The 22487-nt window shown below is 33.3% G+C and overlaps 3 protein-coding genes and 2 non-coding genes across 9 annotated transcripts in view; 4 read left to right on the forward strand and 1 right to left on the reverse strand.

The window, feature by feature from the left end:
• The window catches only part of nan (transient receptor potential cation channel subfamily V member nanchung), a 27986-nt gene continuing 5499 nt past the window's right edge, over nt 1–22487 (reverse strand). For 2 of the 4 annotated variants that reach the window (XM_012361989.2, XM_067352723.1), the window contains exons 3-17: nt 10924–11097; nt 6084–6262; nt 5917–6004; nt 5596–5772; nt 4917–5118; nt 4459–4612; nt 4043–4297; nt 3890–3972; nt 3276–3803; nt 2915–3080; nt 2004–2265; nt 1034–1215; nt 688–804; nt 491–616; nt 253–421 (exon numbers count right to left, since the gene is read on the reverse strand). In XM_012361989.2, coding sequence (XP_012217412.1) covers nt 287–421; nt 491–616; nt 688–804; nt 1034–1215; nt 2004–2265; nt 2915–3080; nt 3276–3803; nt 3890–3972; nt 4043–4297; nt 4459–4612; nt 4917–5118; nt 5596–5772; nt 5917–6004; nt 6084–6262; nt 10924–11014 — 2745 coding nt within the window. In that variant the 5' untranslated portion in view covers nt 11015–11097 and the 3' untranslated portion in view covers nt 253–286. Of the gene's footprint in view, nt 131–252; nt 422–490; nt 617–687; nt 805–1033; nt 1922–2003; nt 2266–2914; nt 3081–3275; nt 3804–3889; nt 3973–4042; nt 4298–4458; nt 4613–4916; nt 5119–5595; nt 5773–5916; nt 6005–6083; nt 6263–10923; nt 11098–22487 lie in introns of those variants that run through there. The other 2 variants (XM_067352724.1, XM_067352725.1) reach the window with 2 other exon arrangements.
• On the forward strand, nt 8396–10901 carry LOC105669192 (uncharacterized). Its single transcript, XM_012361999.2, has 5 exons — nt 8396–8713; nt 9469–9684; nt 9842–9874; nt 10118–10365; nt 10437–10901. The coding sequence occupies exons 1-5, from the start codon at nt 8567–8569 to the stop codon at nt 10525–10527; spliced, it is 735 nt and encodes a 244-aa protein (XP_012217422.1). The 5' UTR covers nt 8396–8566; the 3' UTR covers nt 10528–10901.
• The window catches only part of LOC105669188 (tubulointerstitial nephritis antigen-like), a 21013-nt gene continuing 11679 nt past the window's right edge, over nt 13154–22487 (forward strand). The window contains exon 1 of one of the 2 annotated variants that reach the window (XM_012361993.2): nt 13154–13195. The gene's annotated coding sequence lies outside the window, so the exon portion shown is untranslated. Of the gene's footprint in view, nt 13196–18065; nt 18674–22487 lie in introns of those variants that run through there. The other variant, XM_012361992.2, reaches the window with a different exon arrangement.
• TRNAT-AGU (transfer RNA threonine (anticodon AGU)) lies at nt 13971–14044 on the forward strand. Its single transcript has one exon. It is a non-coding gene; the product is annotated as a tRNA-Thr (tRNA).
• On the forward strand, nt 16096–16167 carry TRNAP-AGG (transfer RNA proline (anticodon AGG)). The gene has a single exon. It is a non-coding gene; the product is annotated as a tRNA-Pro (tRNA).

The raw sequence follows: 22487 nt of genomic DNA on the forward strand, positions 1-22487 counted from the left end.
ACATTCTCTTTAGTACATCACAGCACGTTCTTCTGATATGATATAATCACACATAATAACAGGAATGTTTGTTGTCATGGAAACTCTAGTATTGATTAGAAATTAGAAAATTTGTGTTTCCCCTACTTTACTACAATTTTTAAAATTATTTATTAACTTGTATTAAATTATATAATCAATATAAACATGAATATAAATAAAAATTAAATAAAAATTAAAACTTTCTAGAAAAATAAAATACAAAAATATATATCAATTGCAAATAAATAAAAACCTGATTATTTATTTAATTCTTAGTAATAATGATTTCTGTTTCTGCTAGAACTTTCTCCTTTACTATTCTGCTTTGTCTTTTTTTCAGCAATTTATCATGGATTCTTTTCATTTCGAGTATTTCTTTCATTTCCTCCTTATCTTCTTCCTACAATTATCAGTTGTAAAATTTCCATTCATCATTATTATTTATTTCTATATTTTTATATACACTCACAGTTTGATTTAATCGGAGAACCAATGCTCTACGACCGTCGGACATGGGTTGAGAATAATCCATCAACTTTCTTAGTCTTTCAGCAGGACTTACACCTCTCTCTACAACTAGAACTATGCGGGCCCACTAACAAAAGAAAATCAGTATGAATAGAAACGGACCCAAGGCTCGATGCTTTTGTATTTTAACACACTAACTTGTCTTTGCCATTCATTTCTGGTTTCAGCAATTTTCTGGTACGTGTTACCCATCATAGCAATTAGCATATTTACGAGCAAGATTGCCACGATCGCCATATATAACACAAACAGCAGCTGCAATAGTAAATATTATTGCTATGTCTATCATTGAATGCATGTAACGCTCTTTGCAAGTGAATTACACATTATATAAGAAATTTATGTAAATTCTGTTCAATTATTGTTGAAATAAATTCAATAAACGATATGTAATTAACGTCATGAGAAAAATAAATTTGAAATCTATTGGTTCTGTTAATCATAACCGTAAATATTTTGTTTAAAAATTATATTCAGAAAGTACCTTTGCTTCAAATTCGTGCTCAGTTCTGTCAAAAGTGCCAAAATAATCACCAAAATTTGTCATACTCATTAAAAACATCGCCAGAACGCTTTCCACTGGCGATGACATTGGATTTGTCATTGTATCGTCTATTCCTTCCGGAGTATTTGGATTATCAAACGAAAGAAAGATGATATAAAATGCTGAAAAAAATTTAACATCTGTTAAAAAATTGACATATTATTATTGACATAATATTGATATATATATAAAATATAACATTTTTTTACTATTCAAGATATGTATACGAAATGATATTTAAGAATATAAGATGATTTAAGAATGTAGAGAAACCTCGATATTTAACTAATTGATCGCTGCGAATAATCCATTAATTAAAGATTCTCTGTTAACAGGAAATATTTCTTTATACGAATTTTCAGTCAATTATTAGATGCTTTATTCAAGTCAAGATGACATTGCATCGTAATGTAAAAAAGTAAAACACAATAGCACAGTATACAGTTACTTTGCTGATTGCATAATGACGTGTCGCACTATTTAACATATACCGCAAGCTTCTCCTGCAGCATTTCTCGCTGTTTCACGAGAAACCTTTAGCGATGTGTGTCAATGTCGCATTGCAATGCGTAGCAAAACCGTCGATTAGATCATATGACGTATGTGTATAGATGCCGTTAGTCCCTCGAGTAATTAGTAATTGTTGGAAGTCAATGGAATAAGGCACTGACGGCGTCGGATAAGGAAACCGATGGTCTCCGACGATGACGACGTCTTTTATCCATTATACATACCATTGTATTCCTTTAACTTTGATTATTTATTGTGATAATCAACAAGGTTTATCTATTCTAATTGAAATAGATTTCATTTATCAAGATAAATGGACTGCAACAATTGTCATGTCAAACGTAAAATTAAAAAAAATTAAACAATGTAAAATTTTCCAAAGGTAAAAGCTGAGTATTACCTTGAGAGAACCCCATAACAAAGACAAGATAAATGGAAACGAATCTAAGGAGATCGCCCATTATCATTCTGTAGATCATCACTACGAAAGGACCGACCGTTTTGAAACCTCTGCAGAAGAACAAAAAATACGGCGCAGTTGTTAGCATCACAACGACCGCCAAAATATCTTCGACTTCATCGGCGCAGGTGAGTCTCAAGACCGGAAACGAGAGTAAGATGCAGCAAGAGAACAGAAACATTACACGCGACGGCGCCGTCATCTAAAAATCACATTTGCATTAGTTTCTACTACAAGTAATATTCTTTCTTTTTGTTTAATTATTATGTAAAATGTATTTTTCATAACATACGTTTACCTAACCCTAACCTGACCTAATTTATAATTAAGTGTAGATGTATTTTCAATTTAAAATATCAACGTACTTTAATAAATTAAATTACAAGAATATTTGCTGCCGGTCTATCAAAGCTTAGAATATGAAATAATTTATAATTAAAATTGATTTTTTAATGCATTTTAAAATTTGCGCCTAAAAATTTATTATTTTATTAGCTAATGTTTCATTTGTGGTATAAGTCTTGGGCATGCTCATTGGCTGTCCCATAGAGATTTTATAAAAGTATCTAACATCTTTTTTCTGATAACCAATCAGCACACTCGAGAAAACGGTAAAAATATTCGTATATATGTCGTATAATGGTAAAAATATTCGCGCCTCTTTTTTATTAGCTTCCGTTAAAGTGCCGTTTTCTCGTAATTGATAACGACTTTTTTTGCTGAATTCATATTATCGGCAGTATTTCGCGAAGATACATGCATAATTGGGTAACTTTTATCAATTATTGTTAATTTGTTTAACTTTCACAGTGAGGAACGCGAAAGTAATTGATTAATCTTATTGATCTTACTAGATTTTCGATAAACATATTAAGGCCCAGAAAGTTTGCCTCCCGTAATGCAGCCATGATGTAGAGTAATGCTGCAATCCACATCAGAATCTCTGTAATTAGACGAATCTTTGCCGTCACTGTTGTCAGCTGCATTAATCTGCATTCTCCGGTAAGATTTTCCCACCTACAATATATAATATATAATATTGATATAAGAAATATTGTAATAAAAAATAGAATACACATATTCGCAAATCTATAAATTTTTCTAGTATCTCTCTCAATTTGATTTCCGAGCTTAAAATTGTTATATTTTATTATTTATTAACAGCAATATTATTAAAATTCATATTTTTCACAATATTTTATTTCAACGCACCAGTTATCATGATTGTTGAATTTTGGCAATGTGATGCTGCTAATGATTGTTTTGGCAGTAGAATTTACATCAATTATAATATTTCTGTTGTATGTATTTGTAAAATAGTTTGATGCATTTTCAGGACTATCTGTATACCATGGTGTATGAATAGCAGTTTCATCTGGAATATTCAGAATGTCCTCATTGTCATTCAAGATTAAAAACAAAATATTTTTCAGAGCTGATGTAATATTTGAAGTCACTTGTAGCTGCATCTTCTCCAGCGATTCTTGCGTTATATTTAAAGATGATATGAAATTTGAAGTAAAAACTGTTGTAAAACTGTTTGTAATTAATTTTGATAGATCTGAGCTTTGGAGTGACTTAAGGATCAAAGTCTCCATCGTTGTTATGTTGGAAGAATTCCTGGTTAACGTATCGTTCCCATTTTCGACTGTTTGCGGAGCAGATAGGCCAGGACGAAAAGTGAAACTAATCAGCGATAGCACGAAATAGAAGCAGAAGAGGAAGAATTGACGGTAAAATCTAAAAATTTCAATCTTATGATTTTTCTCTATAATTTTTTTTCTAAAAATAGAGATAAAGAATGATATTTTTTAAATAATACGTACCGAGATTTAACAAAAGTGTTCCATTTGGCATTCAAAAGATCAACTAGTATACCATCCATCAACTCTAAATGTTCATCTTTTTCCTAAAATTATCATAAAATACTTTGAATATAAGTTTTAATAGTAAATATTTAACATAAATTATTTGCTTACACCAAAGACAACTAAATTCAGAGCAGAATTGTTGTTAATTGTTCCGGTATTAACATCAATTGTGTCTATTTGTGACAATGGATAGGCTGCACAAGTTATACTACCGATCTGCCAATATATCTCTCTCTCGATGTTCAGGATGTGAAAAAACATTTCGATTCTAGCCAATTTTGCTGACAAAGTCAATGGTGTCAGATGTTGAACATTTCTTAAGGCCAGAGAGGATCCTACTTCATAAGCCATGTCAAATGTAGCCTGTAAAATTAAAGATCAAATATAAAGAGTAATAGATGCCATATTTTTAAAACTATCTGTAGTATATTTTAGATTTTTTAAAGTAAATAAATGTAAATGTAGATAATTATAAGGTAATATTGTTTCTAATAAGACATAAAAATCAAAAGAATTCCACTCGCCAATTTTTCATATATCACCAGCATATGCAAAACAGTATTCCCATTTGTATCCTGTTTATCAGGATCTGCGCCTCTAGCGAGCATAAGCCTGTAGCACTCTTCCTGGCCAAGACACGCGGCAAAGCTTAACGGGTACTCTCCCCAGTATACATATCTACAGACATAATAATAAAATAAATTTCTGAAGATTTTCATTTAATTAGCCGTGCAAGTTATTATATTTTCAATATTGCGCGTGATAAAGTTTGTTAAACATTTGGTAGGAAAACTTATTTATAATTAATATGTTTTAAATTTAATTCATTGTCAGTGTAATATTAAGTCATATTTAAGCTTAAAAAGTGCTGAAACATCTCGTTTAAAATAATGTATTAGCAATCAAAATAAAAATGCCTTATTGTCAAACGAGAAATGATAAATTTTAATATTGTTTATTAAAAAAATAATGCGATACATACCCGTTATAATTTGTTTCAGGTGCGACACAGACCCATTCGTGGTCCATATTGTCGAATCTCGACGCTTTCTGATCTTCCGGACACATGAAGTTACCAAAACATCTCTCATGGATTATACGCGGATCATCCGCACCACTATCGAGAAGAAATTTGACCATTGATGGATCCTCGTTTACAATAGCAATGTGCAACACGTTTTCTCCTGAATCAGAGGTAAGTCCTTACAAACATAATTTTCGCATAAATAATCGCAAGTACGAATTTTGAATTTTATGTATATATTTTTACAAACTAAAAATATATGCATTATATGGTTTAAATATATTTTAATATGTTTGGATGAGTTATATTTACACTCTAACTGTAATAGTATTGAATATACGATTTACGTGACCTAAATTCAAAAAAGTCAATTAGAAAATAAAAGGCGCAAGAGTTCCTATTAAAGGAATGAATAGTTTACCTTGGAAATGCTAATATCCCCATTACGCAAAGGATATAATGCTATGAATAGATAATTTATCCGGTATATTTATCAGGGAGTTTGTAAGCAAGATTTTCTATTACAAATTGCTCTATCTCATTTAAGAGATATGAGTTCTAATTCGATAACATCTTAATTTGTTTCCTAAATGATATTTGTTGAACATTTCGTAACAATTATGGAAATCAAACTTACCGTAATATTCGTCGCATAAGTAAATATCGTTTATAAGCATCGGATAAAAACGTAACAGCCGTTTTGCCAAATCGGCGTGAATAGCAGTAGCGTTTAACATACACAAATGCAAAATAGTTTCGCCGACGGCGCCTCTCTCACTCAAACTCCAGCATACCAATCTATATTTACTCTTATCTATCAAAAGTTATTATTTTGTTTATCAATGACTTATCATATGATATCCAATTTATACGAATTATAATTGAAGTAGCAATAGGAATACTTTTTGCGTGATAATCTGAGTTTTGCGTAATTTGGGCACAAGATTTGACACATTACCTATCTTATTTTCGTCAACTTCTTCATCACCCATATCTTTGTCTATATCGTAATCCGCTGGATTTTCCATAGCTTTTAAAGGCGGCAGCTATGCAATATGAATCGTTAATATGAAATTGTTAAAGGCATTAATACCAAAATTATAATTAGCAAAACTGGTCACGTACCATTCTATGTCGCGGACGATCTTTGTTTCGCAAGAGAACCAGTTTTTCTACAGGTATCCATTTGCCTTTTCCCTTATTGTACAGGAAGGGCTCGACTTTTGTTCTTAGTGCATGGTCTAATTCCGCATATTGCTTGGTTTGCGTAGCTCTTTTCATCATATCTACTAACAAACCTCCACCTGCAGTCGTAGATAAATAAGTATTCAACAATTAATTAATAAAAGATCTTTTTAATCTATAATACATTAATTTATATTAGAAAGAAGCTTTTTCTAAGGCCGTAGCTAGATGTATTTGCTATAATTTTATTACAAATTAATACATTAACAAACATTTTGGTCTAATTTTTCGATTATCTTCAGTGTTTAATCACCGCTAACATATGTATTTCCAAACCTAATTCCTAATCTTTGTATTCATAGTGACACATTTACGTGTATTTTCTTACATGCCCGCTTTTATTGTTCGCAGACAAAATTAGGCCTGCGACAAGTTAACTATAGAATAATTACAAACACGCAGGCACGTTTGGAAAATGTGTCATCATTTTAAAAACAGGCAATTTAAAAAGAAACTGACGTGTATACATGGACTACAATCTTTACTCTGGTATGGAAAGAAAATAAGATATGACAATAGGGGAATTAGGTTTCGAATTATGTAAATTAGCGGCGATTATAAAGAAACAGATGGTCGAAAAATTAGACCGAAACGTTTGTTAATGTAATATTAATTTGTGATAAAATGAAATTATAGCAAATCTATCTATACGGTCTTAGAAGCTCCGTTTTAATAACTTAATTTCTTATAAAATAAATATTAGATGACAGGAATTTACGATTCAATAATAGAAAAGACGATGAAAGAAAATACGGTATAAAATTATTTGTTAAAGTAAAAAGTGCTAATTTTATTTTTTACCAAGAGATAGTAGATAAAAGAAGATGAAAGATGTTATGATTATTAATAAGATTTTCACTTTAAATCACACTTTAAATTCCTAACCGTGCCGGATATCGAGAAAGTTTGCGGTGATGTATGGGCGCGCGAACGTACATCGTACGATGTATTAAAATTAAATCGCCGACGGCACGTGTATCCGTTGCGTCACTGCTGCAAGTATTTGGATCGTCGAGTGGTCGCGCTCGTCCGAGAACCATATATCGGGCATTAGCACTTCGGAATGTTCGATATAGTGACTCATGGACAATAATACGGATGGAATAGAAGAGGGTGATTCGCGATCGCGGCTCGTTTTGATTAATGTTAAAACCGACGCAACGTTTCGCGATTATGCGTGACGACATTCCTATTTTTGTAATCGAAAAATACGCGTCTTCTCTTATCGATTAAAAACAATTTTAATCACATACCAAACATTGCAATTCGACAATTAAACACCAAGTGTCAACTCGTGATGTTGCAGAGTACGCAATTGTCGGCGCTTTGACTGATGTTCTTATTTTTTCTTTGTCTTTTTGTATAGATGTTGCGTAACTGATTATCATTGTTATGATTATGATTTCATTTTACATACGATATTTTTGATAAAATTATATTCCATAAATCAATATTAAGGAGTTGGAGATTCTTTATTTTTCATTTATTAATCTAGCTATAAATTTTCAACCATCATTTTATGCTATTTAGCTTTCTACTATTTTACAATTCAAAAAATCACAATGTATGTTAATCGATGATATAAATTCTCAAAATCATGCTAATTTTAAAACTCATTTTAGATAACTTGTATCTTGCAACAAAGTTTAAGATAAAATACTGTTTACAATTTTATGTACTGTTTAATATAGATAAATATTTTATATATATGCATATATATGTATACTGATTCTTCACAAATATTTTCTGTTACATAAAATTATAAATAGATTTCTATTTTGATTTCTGTTACGAATTTTAGGTCATCTAAAGTGTTCTGTGTAACAGAATTAAATTTATGTTAAGCTTTCATATATATATATAATCAGAAAATATTTTTTATTCTGAAAAATTTTTCCTGATGTGACTTATGTTACATCAAGTCACTAGCAAAGTCAGTTTAAAAGTCATTGTTAAAAGCTACTGGCAAAAAATTTGTAAAATTCGGACAATCGATCGCGTTCAACGGATAATGACAGACTCGTCGGTCATTGACTCGATTACTACTTGAGGTTTGTTCGCGTCGCATGCCCCAACATGCTCATGCTCGCTCCAATACGCTCCAATACGCTCGAATACGCTCCAATCTATAGTATATGTAACGTAATGCTATAGATTGGAGCGTACTGGAGCGAGTAGGAACATGTTGGGACATTGCAACGCGAACAAACCTGTTGTCAAAGTGTACGTAACGCCATCTTGCACAACCTGGTGCAAATATTGCGTACATCACCACAGCAATTGCTGGCACAAGTCTGCGGAAAGAACGTGCAGCTGGGAGACTGCTGTCGTCGCGTTAGTAGTTAAACGTGGCGCAGCACGATATGAGCATCATGACGCAGTGGAGACAGGAGACAATATTGAAACTAATCAATGCGTACCGCGAGAGAAGGTTTCTTTGGGACAATACAGTGAGTGAATACACTGATCGGAGCAAGAGAATCGATGCATGGAAGGAAATCGCCAATGAGGTGCGTCAGATTTTCAAGATCATGTGTAATACAACTAGCAAAACAATGCATATGTGCGTTTTCTATTTAAGCAAATACATGAAAGAGAAGTATTTAATTTTTATTATATTTCCGTCAGAGAATGTTGTGAATGTCGATGATATAATTAATTCGAGATTGGTGCGGATATTTAGAAATTTTTCTATTATTAGTAAACTTTTTATTGATAGGAAATTAATTTTTTACATATTTGACTTATGTATAAATCAACAAAATTAAAAATTTAATTATACGAAATTTAATTATATATAAATGAGACGAAAATCTCAATAATTTTATATTTAAAAAAAGGCAATTTTTTTTATTTTCTTATGGTCATATATTTTATTAAGGATATAACAAGTCGATAAGACACATTATTATACTAAAATAATTGTCTTAAAAACGATGATAATGTAATCATATACGTGCTAAAATGTGCCAGAAACATTTGGGAATAAAATAAAAACTACATATCTTGAAAATGTATTCCAGACGCTCGTGATACATCCAACACTTGCGCAAGTTATTGCGCAACGCCGGTACACCAAGTGCATGGAAGCCTTTATCGCGCCGAGAAAGCTTGTTGCATAGAGCCGCTTTTGCGAACGACCGTATAAAATGATTCATTTATTTACGCTGTTATATAACGCGTGCTCGAATTAATTTATCATCGAGACGTTTCTGAAGTAATAAGAGAACACAAATGCATGTCTTATCGTGGGGCTTGCATTTAGGTTGGATGTGACTTGATGACGGTGGAGAGGAAATTGAAGAGCCTGAAGACTCATTTCATGTCGGTTCACAAAGCTTACGCGAAACGTAGACTCAAGGCCGATCCGAATTTTGGCAGTGTTGTCAAGCCTAAGTGGTTCGCTTATGACGCCCTAACTTTTCTGGTTAGAGGACGTACATCACGTATTAATCGCGAAATATCGAACGTTGAAAAGCAGGTGCGTCTTGCAGTAACCATGATAATGTTATAATCAAGTTGATAATTATAACAGTTCTATTTAGTGTTAATGTTTTTTTTTTATTTATACATTGTAAATTCTCTTAAGTAATGTTAGCACTATTTTTAATTAATCCTTTTAATTTGATATCTTTTAGAATCCCGCACCCGCTTCTAGTTGGAAATCGCAGGTACACTTTAAAAAATATTTCTTTTACTACTGTGAAATTAATATTACAAATATATAAAGTCGTTGAAGATATAGTATTAACGTTGCATAATGTCGTATAGTATTTCAAGACTTTCGCCCGTTATATGATATTCCCGTCTCACGCGTCACGTAAAAAAAAAAAATTGAAAAATTTTGATCTTCATGACCCATTTGTAGAACGCACGATTCTGCGATGTCACGACTTTTTTCCCCGCAATTTCAGGAGATTTCGACACAAAACCGTGACGAATTCACAGTTTTTGCCGAACACGTCGCCATCCGGCTAAAGAACATAACGGACGTGCGTGCAAGACTTGTCGCGCAACATCAGATAAACAATATTCTGTTTGAAGCTGAAATGGGAAAGTATAACATGCAGTCGTCTTACAATTCAACGCATATCATGGAACACTTGGACGAGCCCTCGACGTCGAACGAGGAGAAAGTAATCATAAAAATGTCCCAAACAATGTAATCAAATCTTATAGATATAATTATTACATTTCTTCATAAAATTTTCAATAAATTATTGTTTCTCCCAGGTTCACAGATTTTTGTATAGCTGTAATATATTACTACACGGTCATTAAAATAACAGTCTTTTCTCGTTACTACATACATACTCTATTTTGAAGAAGAGTCTTCCAAAGATCGCGAAAGCATTTGGCATGTTCGACCGATGTTCGAACATGCTCGACTAGGCATAGCTCTATTTATGTACTTTTTGCTGGCGTGTCATATCTTTCGTACCGTTACAACCGTGAAAACGGCGTCAAAAGACAATTTCCGACACAGTCAACTGAGTACTGACAAGACACAATGCACGTGGAAAATCTGCGATGGCATGTATGCCATTTTTAGATCTTAAATCTACATATTGCAGCACATTACAATACTTAAATTAATGAATTGCGCACATTTAGTTATTTATGATAATTAAGATAATGTCAGTTAACGTTAATTAGTTGATGCAAAAATTATGAATATATTATACACTGAATCCTAAACCTGTTTAATTATTTCCCTTACCTTTTAGGTCGACTAATTTGTAAAGCAGAATGGACGATGTATCCGTCTGTTTCTTTACTCCGCTTGTTACATTGCTCTCTGTATTACCCATTTTTTAAATTGATAATTTGCTTTAAGTTCTCGTAAAAAAAGAATTCCTCGCATACCGAATGCGGCACAGTGCACGACTAGCATCTGAAATTGATAAACGTATCTGTTTTGGTTGCTAGGATACCGCAGTCGATTATCGATTAAGCAAGCAAACACTTTTTGATTTGAGTTTACAATGAAATTAGTATTTGATTAATTCAATTTATAAATATTTTATTATTTCTTTACAACTTAAATTATCGGAGCATTTTGTTATCGTAATAACAGAATGCAACTTATCTCTAAATAAAAAGTCATGTGTATAACGAAATTATAAATTTGACGGCAGAAGGAATTAAAATGTTAAGTGGATTTAGTAAAAAATCCTGTTCTGACAGGATAAAATCTTGTGCAGGCTCAAATATGCAGAGTCAGAATTGCGATTTTATTTTATTTATAACACGATGAAGTATACTTTATCACAGCTATGAGAATTAAATTTCTTAACAAATTGGCAAGCAAAGCTAATTAGTACTGTCATTCTGAGCGCTTTTCGCGACCGATGGTCTCCGAATTTTGGCGCTCATTAATTATTTGATGGTGCAGCCATTGATCAAGCGACTTCATCGCACATCTTTCTGCAGCTTTCTACACCATTATCATGAATGAAATTGCACATGCGTAGTCTAACTGTAGGCGTCTGAAGATCGTATCAATTTGCTCGCGCGATACTCGATTCGGCATTTTTTTATGAAGCTGAGAGCTTTTTATAACGTGACATATAAGTAAAGCAGTGAAGGATAGTGCATTATAGGATTTTTGAATTTAAGTTAAATTTATAAATGATTTAATGTAACACACTACTTTCGCATAATAAGATAAATTTAATTTCTGCAAATAAATAGTGTTATGATTTACATATTAAGAAACAACGGGAACTGATTACATAGCAGTTTTAACTCTATCTAGCAGCAGAGTTGTCGGTCTGTTGATCTACATAGTTGATGATCTGTAAACTACGAAAATAAATCAAGATTATAGTTGCGTGTAAAATAATGAATATTTACATTTTCAACAAATGAATGAATTATTATTTACCGTAAAATTGTTCCGCCGACGCCCGATGCTCCTCCTGAGTCTCCTCCTCCTCCTCCTCCTCCTCCTCTCAGTTCTCACAGTTTTTTAAAGCACTCACACGCGATTGTGACGCGAATAATTTTTACGATAATTCTTTTAAGCACTTACACGAGTGCGTTTTTAAATACGAAAGTCACGCGACCCTTTAAACGGCACTCCCGATTTTTATTACGACGCATTTTATTACAAATTTTATTTTCTAATGAATTTTGTAACGTGAAAAATATTTCGTGTTGTGTTAATTGTAGAGAGAGAGAGCAAGACTTACCGCTACTTACCGTAGCGTTTGGGGGTTGTTTACGTCACGCTGTTTACGCATTCCATTCTTTCACTATCTCTTTCTATCCTGCTTTTATATGTTATCCTACTTCGTATTACCATGTATCTCTTCTGCACATATTACCCAAGTCTTCGCAAGTCCTTCAAATATTTTGCGGTATTTTGCCTCTTATTAGTCGCACTCGTACGGGTTCACACGTCGAGTTATTCCTCCTCCTACTACCCTTACTACTTTCCCTAACAGTTTTCCGCCTACCTCCCCCTTTTCTATCATTACCTGTTGCGTACATATTGTTCGGCGCAGAGTGCCGAACGCGTATTCCGTGCGACTAGCGATATCAGAGTTATACCTTTGTTCTCATACGACAAAATCGCGTCGAGAGTGTGTAAAATATCGTATAATCGTCGTAATAAAAATCGGGAGTGCCGTTTAAAGGGTCGCGCGACTTTTATTTTTAAAAACGCAGCGTGCAATGCGTGCGTCGCGTGTAAGTGTTTAAAAGAATTATTGTGAAAATTATTCGCGTCGCGATCGCGTGTGAGTGCTTTGAAAAACTGCGAGGGCTGCGAAAACTGTGAGGACTGAGAGGAGGAGGAGGCTCAGGAGGAGCATCGGGCGCCGGCGGAGCAACTTTACGGTAAATAATAATTCATTCATTTGTTAAAAATGTTGTAAAAATATTCATTATTTTGAACGCAACTATAATCTTAATTTATTTTCGTATTTTACAGATCATCCATTATCGCAGATCAACAGAACGACAACTCCACTGCTGCGCATCGATCGGTGAGTTAAAGAGAAAAATCATTTATTAATTTAACTAAGTTTATGCATTAAATCATCCGTATTACATAATTAAATTTTTTTACTGATTAGATATATCAATAACGAATGAAATTAATACCGATTTTCTACATATCGCGCGTTAATAATATTGTTTTTCATTGCTTGAGTAACTTGCGCAAGTGTTACGTGACCTTTTTAGCATACTGTTCTCTAATAGAGCAATGCGAATTAAGGTTGACAGATTTATAAGTCACGGTAAAGATCACTCGTGTCTTGTATCGTGCGTGTCATCGTGATCACGCTAGTATAATTGATCAATATAAAAGAATGCAAGGTTTGCGAGAGACCGTCGACGTATATAGAAATGTTTTATAACGTATCTAACATCATTTAATATATATATATATATATAGGCATATTTTCAACTATTCAAATAATTATTTACAGCAAAGATTTTTTAGAGATAATTTAGAGTAGCTTATTAAACGCTCAATTAAAAAAATTCATAAATTTTTTGTTGTGATAAATTATTTGTTTTATTAAATAAAAAAGTGATATCAAAGTTTAAATTTTTAGGAATAAGGCATAGAAGGGCCTATTTCCTAGAAGAGCAGTTTTTAAATATTTTACCACATTTTTATACAAGTATACAAATATTATACAAGTAATATATATATATATATTTTTTTTTATTTAAATAAGATTTCCTATATGAAAGCGTTATTTGACATATTTAAGTTTTATGTTCTCCAGTTATGGCACCTTCACGGTAAAAGGCGCCGTGGCTTAGTTGGTTAAAGCGCCTGTCTAGTAAACAGGAGATCGAGGGTTCGAATCCCTCCGGGGCCTTATAGGTCACACGTGTGATATCTTTTTGCGATAATTTTTTGTTTTTTTCGAGTTGTCTTAGTAATAAAAGGATTACGGCGACATTTTTATGCGATAGTGAGACAATGAGTCTTATTTTAAGAATTTGTAAAATAGATATTTTGAAACAAAATATTACGAAATAGTATTACATGTTTTTTTAGCATGTTTTTCTAATGTTAACATTTTCAGTAATGCTAATTTTGTATTTAATAAACTATTATTAATTTGCGTTATTTTATAAAATTCAAAAAATTAATTAGAAAAGAATCTATAATCTATAATGAATCGTAAGGTTCCAAACTTGCTGATTTCATAATCTCAGCTCAGCTGCATCTCAGCTGGAAAGTATTCGGAACCGAATGGAATTCGCATAAACTGTCCTAGACCGTCGATACAATAATAGAATCTAATTTCCTGCTTGCCAGGCCGAGATCAAGGTATTGTACGTTCGTGTATAGCCGGTTCTCGACACCGATATAAATGCGACTACGGTCATAAGCGTATTTATAACTGCTTAACGCGTATGATCAATTGCAGCATTTTGCCGTCTAAAAACATTTAGGTCTAAATTAAAGCACGGTCATTGCTTAGGTATGCATGAAAATTATTCACGGCTTTTCAACCGGTTGAAAAATGCGCTGTAAGTCGCTAAATGAGCTTAGAGAAAAATTACTTGGGATTAATCATCTATTTCTTCATTAAAATTTCAGCTTTAATATTATTTTTATTTAATGAAACAAGTAATTTTTAATTATTTTTTAATACAGCGCTTAATTATCTACTGTAAGCTAGCGAAATCTTTATTATTGACAATTCATAAGTGATAATTTTTATTTTTTTATTTATAACATTAAATGAATACATGTATATTAGAAGACATGAATTGAAATAATTCTTTCTGTAAAAATGTATCTGTGCGACGACAGGCACTCTTATATATACTATACTACATTGGCGAGAATTTATGGATACTTAAAAATGATCCTCTTATACGCGACCCACATTTTCAGGCGTTAAATTAACTTGCAGCGGAGAGGAAAAAAAAGAAAGTGACCGATCTATTTGTGAGATCGAAATATATGGACGTGCGTGAACTGCAGCTACTTCTTGCTGCTGCGGAACGAGCATAATCAAAGTGAAATATAGTTGCGCATGTTAAATAAACAGCTGGCTAAAGGGAATATTTGAAGTCATGTTAGAGAACTCGACAGAGAGAAACATATGAGAACATAGAAAAATTGCTCATTTTCTGAAATTGAAATCAACGCAATTTTGTTGAGCTAAAATTACAGTATTATAAAATAGCTTCTGTTTATTTGTGACAGTAAAAACGCGATAATTCGTGTAACAGATTTATTTCCTTATATTTTTAACGCAACAAAATTATTTTTAATTTAACTCATTAATATTCAATCAGTTTCAATTCTTACGCAATGCTTTATTTCTTATAATATTGATCACAGTTTTCGTGAGCATTTTAACTTTCCGATTACGGCGTAAATAAAGTAAAATATGAATTGCAGTGCGCACCGTATTGTTATAAATGAATTAAGTAAGTTTTTAAAATGAGTATATATTGAATTACAATGACACGAACAAAGTCTCATGCGAAACGGAGAAAAAGATGCCTACCGTTGAACGCTAATGCGCAATAATTAACGTCGGCAATTAAGGGATACGGAATAGGAATCGTCGACAGCGTTTCTCAGCAGTCTTTGTGCTGAATCCGATTTGCGAGAGAGGATTCCGTTCAGGCAATCTTATCTCGCGATTTTATCTCGTTACGTAATTAGTGGAGACATGAGGGTCGACGATTACGCGTCGATTGAAGATAATTACTAATTAAACTAAAACTCACGAATGAGATCAATGCGAGCGCTACTTTCTCTTTTTTGTATGAAAACAAATCTTCGATTATTATAACAAAGCGAGTGTGGTACAATGGATAATTAACTCGAAATATATATATTTCAAATGGAGCACAAAGTACTCGTTGATCTGCTTGCCGAAAGAAATATCTTTGAAGAAAAGGCTCGTTGGTCTAGGGGTATGATTCTCGCTTAGGGTGCGAGAGGTCCCGGGTTCAAATCCCGGACGAGCCCGTTCTTTTTGCCTTACATTTGTTGCATTGTAAATCTTACAAGATATTTCGCACTGTGATATTTGTAAATAATTTTTTATGATACACGATTTGTAACAACATATTTTTAGTGCTGAACTTAACTTTACGGATGAGTGATGACAACGAAAGATATCAATATTTATGATATCTCGCAATTAGTAACAATTTATACTCGCGTTTGCTAAAATTCGGAACTACTGAGAGGATTGTGTGTGTCGCAATTCTCGTCAAATTACATCATTACCGATTGCCTCGGGGCAATTTCCATGAATTAACATCTTCCTTCTTCCACTCAATGTCGTTCCGAAACAATGAATAATTAAGACCAGATAGTCAGTCATTATAAATAGCTTTGCGCGCGTATCACACTTTAATGATACGATCACGAGATTAATGCTCGCGATTTAATTCTTAATCGACTCTGTTATGTATTATCCTGTACTTGTCGCTGCGTTTAATAGATTTTTGATGCGATATTCTCGATTTCTTGCAGTAGCATATCAAGTTGGCTTCTGAAAGAATGCGGATGGCATTTGCCGCGCTGAGTTCGCAGTCAGATTAACGCGATCGATTTTCTTTACATAGCTCATGTTTGCTTGGCATTCTCGGTGAATTCGTCATCGCAATTAAACCGTTGTGCGTATTATCCGATTCGAGGGTTATCGTAATCATTTGTCGATGTGGAACCGTACGAATTCGATAAGCGGACTGATTATTCGCTGGTATGTCGCAGTTTAGCGCAATTTAGAAAGCTTTTACATTTTAAATATTAATTTTAATTAATAATTTTTGCATTAAAAGAATCAAGAGCCTACTTAAAATATTTTGAATTAAAGTTGAACTGTGTGAATAAAAATGAGACAAAAGCACAAGTGACAGTATATACGTTTTGTGCCAAGGGCCCTCCTCTGTTTTTGTCACGAGCATCTGGTTTATATTTGCAATAGTTTGTCTTCAAGTGTTATCGTTGTTATCGTTGTTATCGACGACACAGGTATTGATATATTCTAATCATATAAATTGTATAGAAGTATAAAATAACAATTTGCAATTTTTTTTATTACTCATATCTTCTTAAAATATTTACAAATGCATTCGTTTCATTTTATTCATACAAGTTTTAAATAAAAATTACTCAGAAGACTGGGCAAAAAATGCCACAAAATGCTAATATATCGTAAAATATAATGTAAAATAGCTGTCTATCTAAAAAGTTTCATATTACACGTCTGTTTTCGTTCGCACAATATTTCATAGTGCGCTTATTTTCGCGAAGCACCGTAACATTTGTTATCACCTGTGTATTCGAGCCGCCCTTGCAACGATATGGAAATAATATTATTGGTCATTGGGCGCAGAAACATTGGCTTTCAGCACTCGGTTTGCAAGTTTCTTCTCTTCGAATAATCTCTGGGCTTTGTGCTCGTCTTTACAATGATAAATTCTGTCGGAAGTGGAATATATGAGATCTCGTGAGCGAGATAGAATCAATACAGATTTCAACACGCGTTTAGTTCAACTCAGACAGATTTTTTTTTCGATCGGTCCGGAGTGCAATTTCGAGAGAGCATTCGCCGAGCACATGTGTCTATCGTTAGGGACAACTGACCGTTCGGGTCGAGTACGCTCGTCGTGTGTGAGTACCTTCTAATCGCGGATTCTTCGAATCGAGATTAGCCTCGAGAAAGAAAGCGCACTATCGACATCTTAATATAGAAGTACTGGATGGCAAGTGAGCTGCATGTTGGCTAAAAATAGATATTTCGATAATTTCACGTAGGGTTGCATTTCAAGAGGTTCAGGCAGCTAGCTTGGTACATACTTCCAAGAATATTACAATATCTTTAAGACTAAAATTCATCATTCGTGTGATTTCCTAAAAATCATCACGCTTCCTTCTTCATATTAAGAATTATTGTTGTCACCGTCATTTATCAATCAGATAATCAGACTTCTAGCGATTTCTCACATTCCACCAGATCACCTTCAGCAGGCGTCATCCGTGCTTTCGTCATCCCGGCGATGACGCGGAACGACGGAAGACGTTGCAGCGGCAAGGAGATCCGGTGGGTGGTGTGGACCACAGGCCTCCGATCGTCTCTCGCACGGCGCTCGACCGTGCCGCTGCTCTCCGCTCCTCGTGACTCCTCGAACCGAATTGTGATACCGAGACTTAGTTTAGCTTGCGTTTACCTCTCGTCTCCGTGGGTCAGTTAGGCTTGCGCTTTCGAGCCGCCAGCACCGGCTGTGTTCTTCTTTTCTCTGTCCTGAGTGATCTATCTCGATCGCGTTCGATACTACGCCTTCACGTCTTCACGACACCTTAAACATTGAATTATATTTGCGGATTTTTTCGATTATTATTTTTTTTTGCTTTTTTCTATTTATCACTGTGCATTCGTCCCCGGTACGAGGCACATGCAAACCGATCGTCGCCGAAAAAGATAGTCCTCGATTCGGACCAGACTGAGTCTCGCCGTTTTCGAGTAAGTGATATAATTGTTGGAACGGTGTCATAAGCTGCGTACGATTTTTATCAATACCAAGAGTGAGCGCGATTTTGAAAAATGGTTCAAATTTGTCGAAGCTGTGCAAGTAATTGTCAACTGGTCAAATTTTACACAAGTTATATAGAAACATACAGAAACAGTCATAATATAGTGAATTGTTATGATAGGATACTGATATGACACTCTGTTAAATAATATTTTTTTCAAGATTTTTAATGGAAAATGTATGTAAAATTTTAATACGCAAAACGTTTGTGTTAAATCGAATCTTATTGTAATATGCAACTCTTTAACTTCTTTCATAAGATGGATCAATAACGAATTTACAAGACAACATGTTTTATGCTAATTGAAAAAAGTCAAAGAATTAATATATTAACGCTTAATTATGTACTTATTTCCTTTTTTTTACAATTTTATTAATATTTAATTTTTATTATAATATTAAATTAAATTATATGTTTTCTTTATATTTATACTTATTTCTCTCACTTTCATTCATGATCGTTAACTTTTTCTCTCTTATGACAGATTAATAATGAGTTGAATTTGAATATCTTATCGAATCGTTATCAAACACTGATATCATCAGCGAATATATCATGAAAAAAATGCGAAAAATGTTCTCAAAAATTCTCGTAGTTTATAAAAATAGACGATTGTTTAATCGAGTTCTAAATGTATTTTTTATATCGATACGATTGCCACGATGAAACGTCGCATTCAATTTTATATTTTATTTAACAGTTGTAATAAATTTTTGGTTTTTCGTGGGTTCTCGTATACGAGATATTATTTGCGTCGTTTAAAGTGCTATAAATAAAATTTAGTGTTGAAATAAAATTCAATTATACTTTTGACTTAAAAAATTTTAGTTTAAAATTAATGAGTAGGACTAAGATTTTTAAACATGCAAATTTTGAAATTTGCACAAATTTGATTTTAGTAAACATGAAATATATTTTTTATTAGCGAAGTAATTGCCAAAGTGATTTTAGATAATTAAACAATTTTTATTTTGAATAGTATTTTAATTCAAAGAAAAAATGTTTTACGCATCGTTTTTTTAAATGTTTAACACAGAAATTTGATACGGAACGTGGTTTTTAAGTTCATCGGATTTAATGATGAGATCAGCAACAAGAAAAAAATGTGGAATACATATGCACAACGGGAATTATTCGTTTACTGACTCTGACAAATGTACGCGCAAGTTTGATATTGATATCGATGTCACGACCTGCTGTGAATAGCAAGCACCTAAATAGCGATTTGTCTGTTGTTATCAGTTCTAATCCACAAATTATGTCAATATACGAATTTAGACGGATGCTTCTATCGTGATTACGATCGCGAGGTCAATAAGTAGGAATTGCATAGATTCTTGTTTTGTTTTCTCTGATTTGCACTATTATTGTCAAGGATTGATTTTTCATTATCTTTGTCACGATAGATTAACGAGATTTTTTTTTACAATAGATACTTGATAATTATATACCGCTCCGCGTACAAAGTTTCATTAAGTCTTAGCATAATACGTGAGTCGAACGGCTTGTGCACTCAGGCGCTAGCGACTGAGCAATTCATATCACAACGGGTTTGTAACTCTATGCAACAGATATCGCGGCGCGATTATGATGAGTGAGAGTATACTTTGCGATATGATAAGTGCGTAAAAAATAACAACCGACCGAAAATCACTTTGCTCATCGAAGAGCACTTTCGCTGCGTGCAGTAATCTTAAAACTCGCGAGCGCGCGCGCAAAAATTCTTTGCTCCGACAGCAAGTCACAGCCTTACCGCTTCACGACAATTACTCGTATATGGTAATTGTACAACTTTCATCGGCAATAGCGCATGGTAATAGCACTGATTTCTTCGTGAGCCAGCGATAGACAGTTTACAAGCAGCTTGCCGCGTCGTTAAATCACAGCGACGACAAGGCTGTGACGAATGATGATCACAGTGGAAAAATGTTAGCGTACAAGGTTCGTTGAGAAATTTCTGGTCGTTTTCTCGTTGAAAAAATTTTGGAAGAAATAATTGTTGAGAAATAATTATTTGTCAGCATTTTTTCGTCAGATCCTTCAAATTTTTTCCTTATACATTGCGCGCACTAATGTTACTCTGAAAATAGACGACTTATATATCGCATATTAGCATGAGAGCAATGGATATATCAGTCGATATAAGTCAAGGCACTTTATGAATATTCCTTGCGCGAGTGTAGTGATACTCTAGTCATTTAAAAATACTTAACATTTTGAAAAAATATTCTACGTATAGGCAATAACTTTACAGATAGAGTGTAAAAATAGTGTGTATATGAATTATATTTTTAATTTCATATTTTCCATTAAGATTTTTTTTTAATACGTTAATTTTCTAAATAAAGTATATTGATATGGCGAGTATAGTTGTAATATTTCCAATTTGATCATGCTTTTTACTTCGATAATTGCATCGCTGATGAAAGATGTATATTATGTTTACCAAATGAAATTTATGGATTTAATCTTATATCATTTCTTATCTCTGACAATCGATGGAATGTTACCTTGGAGAAATGGAGCGTATCATAAGTCTATTTGAAATGTTCCTTGGCGCTCCTTCTCTTCAATGTCAACGGACTTATCACTATCTCGTGCGTTAATATGAAAATTTTAGATTTTTTTCGAAAACCAATATTCTATAACATGTTCTATTTATTTTTAGAATACATAACGTTTTATGCAAAATTTCTTTTGTTTTAACACTTAAACTAATTATTACTATTATCAAATATTTGTTATCTATTTTTCAGAAACGCGTTTTTCTTTAAGAGATAATAATTCCTTGATGCAACATGTTTTCTAAAGTGACTAACGCAATTACAATTACAATTTGTAAACTATGTCCTTTGATACTGTCAGCGCATTGATTGCTGCAGTCAAAGTTGCGGCAGCAAAATTTACGGTCGTAATTAAAACTCCCACGGTGCAGTTGTATCGTCAAAATAAAACAGCGACTAAGAAATCTCATCTCATCCGATTACTCCGTTCTAATTTGAACGGTCGTATTAATAACCATCACCGACGCGTGTCGCGACGAAAAGTAAACACCTTTTGATGAACGGATAGCGAGGTGAATAAATCCCGCTTTAATCTCGCGTTAATGAAAAGGCCATTATCGACGGGCGAGATGTAGGTCACAGGCTGGCATCGACAGATAAAATTGTTAACATTATCGCGACATTTATCGAGAACAAGCAACAGTTTGTGGATGCTGGATCGGGCGATCGGATTAACCGCGATGTCTTATCTGACGATGAGATTTCTGACATTCCATGTTACGCGGTCTCGCAAATTTTGCCGAATAAAAATTAACCGTATAAAAACCGCGGTATGATTTGTGAAAAAAGTAATTTGTTGGTTAAAAGTAAAGAGAAAGCTGAACCGTACACACAAAGAAATTTTATCTTTTTGTGAGTTTATGCTACACCGTATATGTATTTCATTACGAAGTATTACTTAAATTATGAATGTAGAAAAAATAAATTGATCGCACATTTCTTTCTACATCTTACATGATTATTTATAAAATCTTGACAGAAAAGATTAATATAAGATTCTATTCTCTAAACATACTTTGTTAGAAAATATTGAAAAATATTTGTTAGTACGCAAAAATTTCTAATAAAAAAAATGTAACATACGTCAGTTTCATAACCAGGAGCGAGTATGCGTCAGTGCTACGACGTAACCCTTGACAAGACGCCGCTCGCATGTAATTCACTTCTCAAGATCGGTAT

Source organism: Linepithema humile, chromosome 4 (assembly GCF_040581485.1).
Source record: "Linepithema humile isolate Giens D197 chromosome 4, Lhum_UNIL_v1.0, whole genome shotgun sequence".
In the NCBI taxonomy this organism is placed as follows: Eukaryota; Metazoa; Arthropoda; class Insecta; order Hymenoptera; family Formicidae; genus Linepithema; species Linepithema humile.